This window comes from Primulina huaijiensis, chromosome 10 (genome assembly GCF_012295235.1).
Source record: "Primulina huaijiensis isolate GDHJ02 chromosome 10, ASM1229523v2, whole genome shotgun sequence".
Classification (NCBI taxonomy): domain Eukaryota; kingdom Viridiplantae; phylum Streptophyta; class Magnoliopsida; order Lamiales; family Gesneriaceae; genus Primulina; species Primulina huaijiensis.
The window spans coordinates 17,420,986-17,431,088 of record NC_133315.1 but is presented as its reverse complement, the minus strand read 5'-3'; the positions used below and the strand labels follow the sequence as shown (position 1 = coordinate 17,431,088).

At 33.6% G+C, this 10,103-nt stretch overlaps 2 protein-coding genes across 3 annotated transcripts; both read right to left on the bottom strand.

Annotated features, from left to right (window-relative positions):
- Positions 1-32: 32 nt before the first annotated feature.
- Positions 33-7,055, bottom strand: LOC140986152 (uncharacterized). Of its 2 annotated transcripts, none has more exons than XM_073454192.1 (14): positions 6,815-7,055; positions 6,639-6,721; positions 6,155-6,212; positions 5,215-5,274; positions 4,444-4,573; positions 3,327-3,550; positions 3,141-3,233; positions 2,976-3,047; positions 2,526-2,558; positions 2,221-2,361; positions 1,843-1,899; positions 1,409-1,504; positions 1,223-1,325; positions 33-603 (listed from the first exon to the last, which is right to left on the bottom strand). In XM_073454192.1, exons 1-13 carry the CDS (start codon positions 6,908-6,910, stop codon positions 1,269-1,271), a joined length of 1,200 nt encoding a protein of 399 aa, XP_073310293.1. In that variant the 5' UTR covers positions 6,911-7,055; the 3' UTR covers positions 33-603; positions 1,223-1,268. The 2 variants fall into 2 exon arrangements, with proteins under 2 accessions (XP_073310293.1, XP_073310292.1); XM_073454191.1 differs by having other exon boundaries at positions 1,278-1,325.
- A 1,979-nt stretch (positions 7,056-9,034) lies between these two features.
- On the bottom strand, positions 9,035-9,520 carry LOC140987014 (uncharacterized). The gene has a single exon (XM_073455440.1). The coding sequence runs from the start codon at positions 9,369-9,371 to the stop codon at positions 9,144-9,146; it is 228 nt and encodes a 75-aa protein (XP_073311541.1). The 5' UTR covers positions 9,372-9,520; the 3' UTR covers positions 9,035-9,143.
- Positions 9,521-10,103: the final 583 nt, after the last annotated feature.

The following is a 10,103-nucleotide window of genomic DNA, read 5'->3' as shown; positions in this document are numbered from 1 at the left end:
CTATAACTTATACATCTATTTTACAAGCAATAATAATAATAAGGAAAATAATAATAGAGCAAAATAAGCTGACAAGAAGGAAAGAAAGCAACTTGAAAAATATTTTCTAACCATGTTTGCGATAATTCTGTATTCTTGTTTGGACTAATTTCCAAGAAAATAGACTAAGTGCATGTGGGATCATTCCAGAGAATCGTGCGGCCGCAAGTCGCAACCTTACTCATACACTATCGATCAGTCCCCTCCAACGTTGAAACCAGGTAGTTTTTGTCAATAACATTCAAATCAATTTATTTTGATGATTTGCTCATGCAAAAAGATGGAAGCGCAGAGCTTCAAAATATATTTTCATACCCAACCTAATAACTCATTTAACTAATATAACTAATACAACCGATTCAATAACATATCATATACTGCTGCCGACCAATTTCATTCCTTTTCGGGATCACTTTCATGTTTTGCGCAGGAGGTGAAAGACTGCTCTGTATGAAGCACGCCCAAGTGTTACCAGCAAAGGATCTGCAAAGAACGTTTCCCAGAAGAACCAGGACTCCTCTACATGGAAGGGTGTGAAGCCCTTTGTTGGTCGTCTCCAAAGTGCTGAACCAGAAAGTGGGAAGTAAATAAACTGTATACATTTAAAGAGATTTAATAAATTTGACAAGCATTTATCGCTCTATTTGTCCAAGAGTCAGCTAAACTTAATGCAAGTTCAGTCCCATGGTCTTCAGCGTTTCTTATCGAATCTTGAGATCAATACGTGACCTGGTGAATTATAAAATGATGATGCGTCACTGTTAGCATTGGGTTTCACTGTTTACTAGTTGTGAAGTGGTCACTGATTGTCAAGCTAACTGAATCTACAGCAGGGACTTTGAGGTACTTCATTTTTGGATCACTATACATCGAACTTCTGAGAGAAATTGCATTCAATATCCAATTTTCCTCCAACATATGCTAAATCGTCCTCGATTTTAATTCTTGAATTCCAAAAACTACATATGATTGGCCAAGATGGAAAATACAAACCAACGCTGAATATTAAGGGTTTCAACAACACAATCGAATTTACCGGCACAGCTCTACATTAAATTTTACTACTGAATTGTCAACACAGTAATATTTTAATTGTGGTGATAAAATATTACTTTGAGACCACTATCTCGATTTAATATTTCGACTCTCATCTCACAAATTGTGAACTAAAAAGCACGCTAACCTGCTATCTCAAGGCTGCTTGAAGGCATAAACAAGATTAAAAACTACTAGCTTACACATTTCTGCAGTTGAGAATCATCCAATATCTCTACAACTGGAGCATACTGTAGAAGTTGAAACACCAGTCATGGCATAATGGAGCAAATGAATATAAATTATGGATAACTATGTTTTCACTTATACAAACCTCATCATCTTCCTCGACGTAAACACCATGCACCGTGCTGTTCTGATGAAATTGCCATCCAAATGAGTTCTCAAGCAGCAGTTTGAGTTTTCTTGTCTTTCAAAAGCAAAAGGCAAAATTTAGTGCTCGATGGAGGTAAATATCTTTCAAATGATAATGTCTCATACTGCTGCATGTGAGAAGAACTGTCAAATCTATTTTATAGAATGAAACTATATGATGCCTATTCCTTGATGATATCACTTTCAATTCACTCCCTGCCCCTTCCTATTATGATTAGGTTCGAAAAATTGTAACTTTAAACAAAAGGAATAATATTAAAATAAGAGCATACTCACCGTGGGTGTGATTAGATATTGAAAAATGAAAATGATTGTAAATAAGTCAATAACAAACTAAGTTCTCATTTAAGCAAAATTTAAAAGAACACATACCCAAGCCAGAAGGTCCCCATCAACCACTGGAGCTTCCATCACCAACGAGAAGAAATCCTGTAGCAATAATAAGGGATTGACCTTAAGTCTAAATTTACAGTAGATGAATATTGAGGAGATGTTTCCAATTTATTCAGAAATGCAGAAAAGGCAAAAATCATAAGCAAGTAAACAACATATGCCTGAGTAAGTGAGTACTTAAAATTCAATTAAATAGTCAAATTTTGGAAACAAAATCCGTGTCAAGAAACCCCTCTAATCACGTTAAGACGGGTGGGAGATACAGGATCAGAAACTGAGGTGAAAAAAATATTCTCAATTGCCCAAAATTAATTGCACGTGGATGAGCATAATGATTTTGTCAGCTTATAACATTACCTTGCATAGGTGGTGCAGAAAGCTATCAGAAGATAACCAAGATTCATCCAACAATGCTGATACTCCTTTGTTCGTGGCACCAATATCTCGCTGATCTTTTTGAAATCCATATTTTAATTGATAATAAATCACTCTAAGAGACTGTCAATACATCAATTTCAAAATCAGAAGAGGAAGATAATGAAATACCTATAGTAATTATAATAATTAATATAGAGTTCAAAGCATGCACCTCAAACCATCATGATTAATATGAAAACCGTAAAAAATATGAAGATCAAGATGAGCTTAACTTAATAGCCTACCTTTGTAAATAGCCGACTCCGGGTGTGAAGAGGCTGCAGAGATAAAAAAATTCAGATGAGAATTAGAACAAAGAAACAATCTCACGGATGTTTCAAATTAGTTGGACAGAACATCAAAATATAGATAAGGACAGACAGCAAAACAAATTGATTTACGGTTTTTTTTTTCTTAAGGTTGATTTTCCACAAAATGTTAGATTAAAAAGATCATTTTAAGTAAAAAAAAAAAAAACTTTTGATTGTGACGGTCTTCTGTTTTGAGCTTCAATCTTCACACAATTAACATATTTTTGGGCATCGTGGTATGGAAAAATATTATCCAGCAAGTATTACACTATCACCTGCATGAAAGTAAATTAGCAGAATGGCATTTAAATTTTGACAGCAAAGATATCACAATATTTTCCAATAATGACGTTGAAAAATTTTGTTGTTCGGATGTATACTTACAGCTTCCGTACAGCCAAATAAGAGACTGAGTAAAAGCTTCCACTGCAGAAATGCTTCCAATGACTGGCCCATCTGCAATTTTTACCTAATTAAACATCTAAATTAAAAAATACAGTCTATGGTCCGTGCAACTTGAGAAACATAAAAAACCGAATTCTTCTTCACCAGAAACGCAATGAATGCAAACTGCATTTCTGCTAGAAGTGAATCTTCAACACCTCCATATTCTTTCATTAATATGCCTTCCAACAGCTGTGTCTGAAAAAACAGAAGCATACATTCCTAACTCAGAATACCTGGAAAAATCACAAAATCATAACTTCAATGTAGAAGAATTTTCCAACAGAAAACCTTGTCAAGATTCATATTGGTAAGTTCTCCGCCAGACACTCCATTGTGCTTGACAAATCTAGGAATTTTAGTGTAGTAGCAGCCTCTTCTTTGGGAATTTTCCTCATGAGTTGAAAACTTTCTGGTCCTCAACTGCTCGGCTAAAGCTTTCTCCATTGTGGTTTTAGGAAAATTCCCAACCATTTTAGATTCTGAAACAACTGTGATTTCTCCTCCAATAGGTTCTGTAAATCATACAATCATCACACATCAGTTATCACAGCAACAAAAAGAAGGATATACACTTGAAAAACTGGCCATTTAACTGTTAAAAAAGAAATCTAAAGAAGATCCAACTATCGATCATTGTCAAATTAGCTGTGGAAAACAAAGGTTATTATGAAGTCTCCAAGGAAGACTAAAGTCAACTTTGTCAACCCACCAAAAGTTATTTGCCTGATTCGAGAAGCCAATAGGCGTCACCATGGCCAACATATCATTTGGTTTCTTTTCTGCCGTGCATATGTAGCCTACTCATCTTCGTGGTGGGTAGGGAGGGGGTTGCCAGATAGGGGAGTGAAATTGCAATAGTAGGCAATGACTCTCTTTAAAGTTAGAAAATAGAACTTCATCACTCAACCCCAGCATCTGATGTCTCTGTTAACTTATCTTTTAGCTTGATTTCTTTTACCGCTTGATATAATAATAGAGGGGGAAGAAATGAATACATGGAATTTGTTATCGAAATAGATGTGGACAACAGATAAAATGGGACATTAAATTAAAAGTTTATCCACAGAGTCCCATTAGCTATACCACATTCGAGTTTGTAAGTCTTAATTCAAAACAAAGATAAAACTTAAAAAAAGAACTTCTTCTAAAAAATATTTTTTGTCAATGTGCTTCATATCTTAATGATATCCTGATCAAATATCAGCAAACTCGTTCTCACAACTTATTTCTCCTCTTTTTATGATTGATCCCCTCGCCAACTTGAATAATTCAAATTGTTTTAATAATTAGAATCATAATGTAGAAGGGTTAGACACCGGGAGAGGAAAACAATCTTATGACATAATATTAAAACTAAATGCATTTAATCAAGTAGCACATATTGTAAATAACTGTATTTTCTCACCAATGCGGTCAATTGTAGCCTTGTTAATATAATTGGACAAGTGTTTCCATTCAACATACTGACTCAATGAATATGGTCCAAGCTGTGCATCAAATTCTAGCCTTTTAACTGCTTCATAGTATCTCTCTTCCTATATAAAAGAATAAAAGGCTAGGAATAAGCATCACAAAATCAGTGCAAGAGGAAGTGTTTCATCAGTAACGTGTTTATTAAATCACAATTTTTGGCAGCAACTTGAAGATATTATTCAAATCAGGCCACAACAGTTATGATTAGTGAGCTTCAACTAGAAATCAAGGCTTGAAGCATTGAACATGCGTATGTACCCTCTAACAGTAAGTCAAAAATAAGTCAACAGACAAGCCACCTATCGAATGAAAACCTCGTCAAAAAGATTAAACTGTTAGGAGTTGTTAAACATTTGTCATCTATAGCACACGTGTCTTCTACATATGAAGCCTAGAAGAGACAAGCATTTGTAAATGGTGGTAGTTCAACTATTTTGGATGATGATCTCTTCAGCATGGTTCTCAAACCATATTAAGTGACCATCACACCTAAAACCTTAAGGCTTAAGCTGCTGGAGATGTGAGACATTCAAAACATAATTAGATATTTGGCAATCAGTGGGAAAACTTGTAGATTTTGGGTTATCAAGCTTCACCATACAGGTTGGGTATGACATGATGGGTCCACGCTCATTTATAAGTGAACGCGCTATTCAGGAACAAAAAATCACAAGTCAGAACTTTTTCCATAAACTGGTCTTACCTCTTCTTCCAACAGTTTGACAAACAGCTCTTCTTTTTTTTCCCATTTCCGGACAATCACCTGTTACACCAAATCAGAAAAGGACTAACGCTTTATGATTTGTCATCCAACACAAGGAATCAATTCATAATTTGTAAACATAAACAAAAGAAAATATAAATAACTTGATTCATAAGGTAACTTATCAACACACATCGTACAATGGGCCAGATGTATCTACAAAATGTCAAACTTAAAATTATAATTTTCTTCTGGGGTCCGTCGACAAATAATGCGTCAAAAGATCACTTAGATCACTTTAAATAGCATCTCCTACCAGCAATTTTACTTCACAGCAGTTCACTTGCTCTTTTAATATAGTGCAGTTCCACTTGGCATATTTGCAATTTTCGTCAGCATAATTAGAAAGTAAAATTCGCGTATAAATTGCTACATGTCACAGTCTACATATGGGGATTCTAAACGAGTAAAGTGATACCCTAAATCCTAGTCGTGAGGTGCAAGCATTATTGACGTGTGCTGGGACATAATATTCTAGAATCTAAATAATGAAGAAAACTATATCACATTTCCTACAACATCCAATACATACTTTATAAACTTTTGAATATTAATAAAATAAACATTCATTAGTGCACAAATATATAATGATTATTAAATTGCATTTCACATTACATTTAACACCAACATGTACAGTGTGCAAGACATGTCTTCACAGCAAAGGCGCACTGTCAACAAAATCGTTTGCCGGAAAATACTCTAGACAAATAGATCCAACAAAGCATTTGAATACTTAATTCAATTATAGGCATTGAACAATCACTTTAAGTTACACAAACATGAGCACGTAACAAAATAAGTTCTTAGTCTCGAGATGGAAACTAAGTGAATGCAAGAGTTGAACGGCAAAAATCCAGAAAGATGAAATAATGACAGTCACCTGAGAAGGGCTCGCATCAATGAAGAAACCAACTATTGGAGAAAATTCACTGCCTTCTCTGCATAATCACATACCCAAAACAAGTACCACAACCAAACCATTAAAAAACAAGCTAAAATCAACAATACTACATTACTTTTAATCTGAACAAATTTTGGCAAAAATTCTCATTCTTGCTGATTTTTTTCTGATCGATTTTAAAGCAGATATTATCAAGTGAATACAGGAACCTCCGACGCAAGTAAGCTCATTCAGAAAAAAAAAAATGGCAACTTTTTCTAAGTTAACATTTCACCTTATAGGATTCAGTTCATCCCAAAAGCAGACCCCAAGCCAGAAGGGAAGATTTAAGCATTTAGCAGCTGAAAATTATAGGTTTAGGGGAAGAAAAATACAAGCTTTGAAAATTTTCAGATCCGCTTAGCGTTGCACCCTCAAGTTGACAGCACGAAATATGGAACAATCAAGAATAAAAGAAACCAACCTATTAGATGAGCTATAATATACGAAATGAACGCCCGGAGGAATCATCTTGATACCCTTGAACTTAGGACCCGACGAAAACATCTGCACCACACAACAATAATTTCGCTTCCTCAGGTAAACAAGTAATAATCACACAAACCAAATTCATATGCATGAATCACACAGAAGATGTACCTGCGTATCGATGCCAATAAGAGTGAACTGAGGAACATCGAGGAGAAGAAGAGTGGCGCCGTGCTTTACAAACTCCAGAGCTGTTTCAGGGTCCATCTGTATCAAATCAAATATTTTGCTTCAAAATGGCCCGCGATGCTTGGGTTCAATCCCGATTCTGCCACAGTCCTAAATTCGTTCACGAGTTGATTCGAGTGTCCGGAGTCATGGACTCCATCGTCAATACCAGAAAAACTTAGAAGCTTCGCTTTTCTTTTTTTTCTTTATTTTTTTTGAGAAAATAAAAATTAGTACATTTTTCATTATTTGCTCCTGAATATTTGTGTAATATTTCCATTGTTTTTTGAATATTTATAATTATGGTCTCTTTAACTTTTTTTCTTCTTTCAATTAAATGTAAAACTGCAGTTTTAGCCTTTTAAATTGGACTGTTTTAACTCTTGTAACTTATTATAAAAATTTAGTTTTCATTATTTATTTTTCCTCAAACATTACATTCATATAATACGATTTATTTGACATCGATTTTATCATATATGGTATATGTGATAAAAATAAAACTAATATTGCACACGTGAAAATATACATAAACAAAAATAAAAAGAAACAAAAAATTATTTTCTATCATTTTGAAGTATTGAAGTCGTATTACTTTATTTTTCTATTTATTTTTATCACATTAATTTTAATTTGAGTAATATCAACTTTATTCTCCCTACATGTATAACTTATGATAGAATTAATGTAAAATAAATCATTTTCGATCAATTTAATGGTTTCGAAAAACAAAACAAAAAGTCAACTTAAAAAAATAAAATTATAATTTTCCAAAATTTAAATCTACGCATAACTATAGATTGCTAAATTTTAATAATTTCATAAATAAAAGATAGATAGCTGTTTGGGCTAAAAATAATTAATTATGAAGCCCAATTAAATTATAGGTCCGTCAAATATAGCGGACTAATTCCTATCGAGTCCAACCGTCACAAAGCGCTGAAGATGGAAAAGATCATGGGAGAAGAGGGAGATCGTGGAAAGACGGAAAAGATCGTGGAGTGTATAGGAGGAGATCATGGGGGAGTGGAAGAAACCACATCTCACAGTGAAGAAAAAGAAGGGATCGGCAGAAGGAACAAGACAACTCAACTCTCAACACGCACAAAATTCTGCAAAATACTATCTGCAAAAATTCAATCTTCAAGCACTAGTTTTTAATCGTTCCAGTATATTCCTAGTACTCTACGTTTTCTCGCTTTAGATTTCAGCAACCAGTTATTATATTTTTCAAGTTTTTGATGAATTCCTACAGTTTTGTAAATTCAAAATCATGTCAGGGGTTTATTTGCATCAATTTCCAATAGTTTTTTTTTATTTTGGCATTGCATTTGTTTTAGGAGACTAGAACTGACGGTCGAATTTAGAATTCACGTCGCTTGAATATTTAGAAGTTAGATTTTATCATTTTCACACAAATCGGTGCACCTTCGCACCTGGCACGCCCGCAATACCAAATATTGTGCAAACACTAGCTTTCTATGATCTTATTGAGAAATGATTTCATTGTCAATTTTTTTTTTTGGGGTTTTATAACAGTAGAAACCTTTTATTTTATAAACAAATCTTTTTTTTTTCTTAATACAAGTGTCTTAAAAAAAACGATCACCCATCGGCTATACGTTTATTGTCTTTATATGTATATCTAAGCGATTTTTTTTAATCTAAACATCTAATTCGATAGACAGACTCGTCTAGATGATTTTTTTATTTAACATATTTTTTTTTGTTTATCTCTCTTTTTTTCTAAAATTATTTTATATCATATTTTAACTTAAATTTGATTTTTTTTCCTTTTATATAATACAAATTAATTTTATTTTTTAAAATATATATATCAAATTATTTTTAAAAAAATAAGAATGATATTTAGAACATTTCTTAAGAGAAACTGAAGAGTTCGTCTACAATATTGTGTGGACTTTGGGCCTAGTGATTATAGTTTCTGAAGAACTTTTTTCTTCTTTTTTTTGACGATTTCTGAGAAACTCTCTAGTATTTTTAAGCATGATTTAACTTGAATGATCGTGTTTGCAGATTTTACATGTTTTCAACTTTAAATTGACTAGATTTAAAGTGGGTATTTTGAATTCTGGTTCTTGTTTGCTAATCGGTCATGGATCTCATCTCTTCCTATGTAATGTAATTATGAAAGATTAAAAGAAAAACAGTGTTTGACCATTTACATAATATATGTTATTATTATTATTACAATCGGCTTAAACATAAAATTAGAAAAGAAAGTGTTAAATCCACCATTGAACTTGCAATTTCAAATGGGGATGCAACGGTTGACCCTCGGATAAACGACGGCCCCGGGATGCGCCATTATACGGCGGCCTTTCGCATGCCGGAAGCAGTAGACAAAAGCCCCGACCGGCCACTCCACCAACGCCGCCGCCGCGAACGCCAAGAACCCAAGCGTCGGCCCCACCACCTTGCACCTGCATGGGTTGCTCCTCGTCCCACACTGCACGCAGATTGGAATCCCAAGACCCATTTTCTCTCTTGTAAATGTATCCAATCACAAAAAATAAAGATGTTTCTTTTATTTCTTCTTCATCGGAGGCCGAGTGTCGTGTGATTTATACAGCGAAATCCGTGAGGTGTCGGTGGATTCGGAAGGCCAAATCTGTTACGTGGTATGGGGGGAATGATGTGTCCAGAGCAGAGCACGTAACCAGAAACTTGACACTTGTTGGATTTTTGACTTCTTGAAATACCTTTTATTCAATACACTGTATTATAAATTTTATTTACTGTTTAATTTTTCAGACAGATGTCCGTTTTGTGTTTGAAATGGGCTGACATAACATATGACTCGTTGTTTTTTCATGGAACCTATACTGATCAGAACTTTTAGATAGAACAGACTCTTCCTGAGTAAATTTGTCACAAATGTCTAATTAAATTTTATATAATCAAGAAAGTTATATTAATCAATATGTATGATATTTTCTTGGGTTGATAATATAACATATGATCCAAATTCTTTTATTATATTAGGAAAATATGTAGATGCATTGTATATGTTATTATTATTTTTAGTTTGATCAAATAATACTAAACAATTAACACGAAATTATTTTCAATTTAGAATAGTTGTTAGATTTAAAAGGGAAGTTTTGTTTAGATTTGTTTCTAGGTAAAATATAGAGTGAGTTAAAGAGGTTTTTAGTAAGATTAGAAAGGTGATTATGAAATTAAATATTTTGGTGTCCTCTAAGTTAGT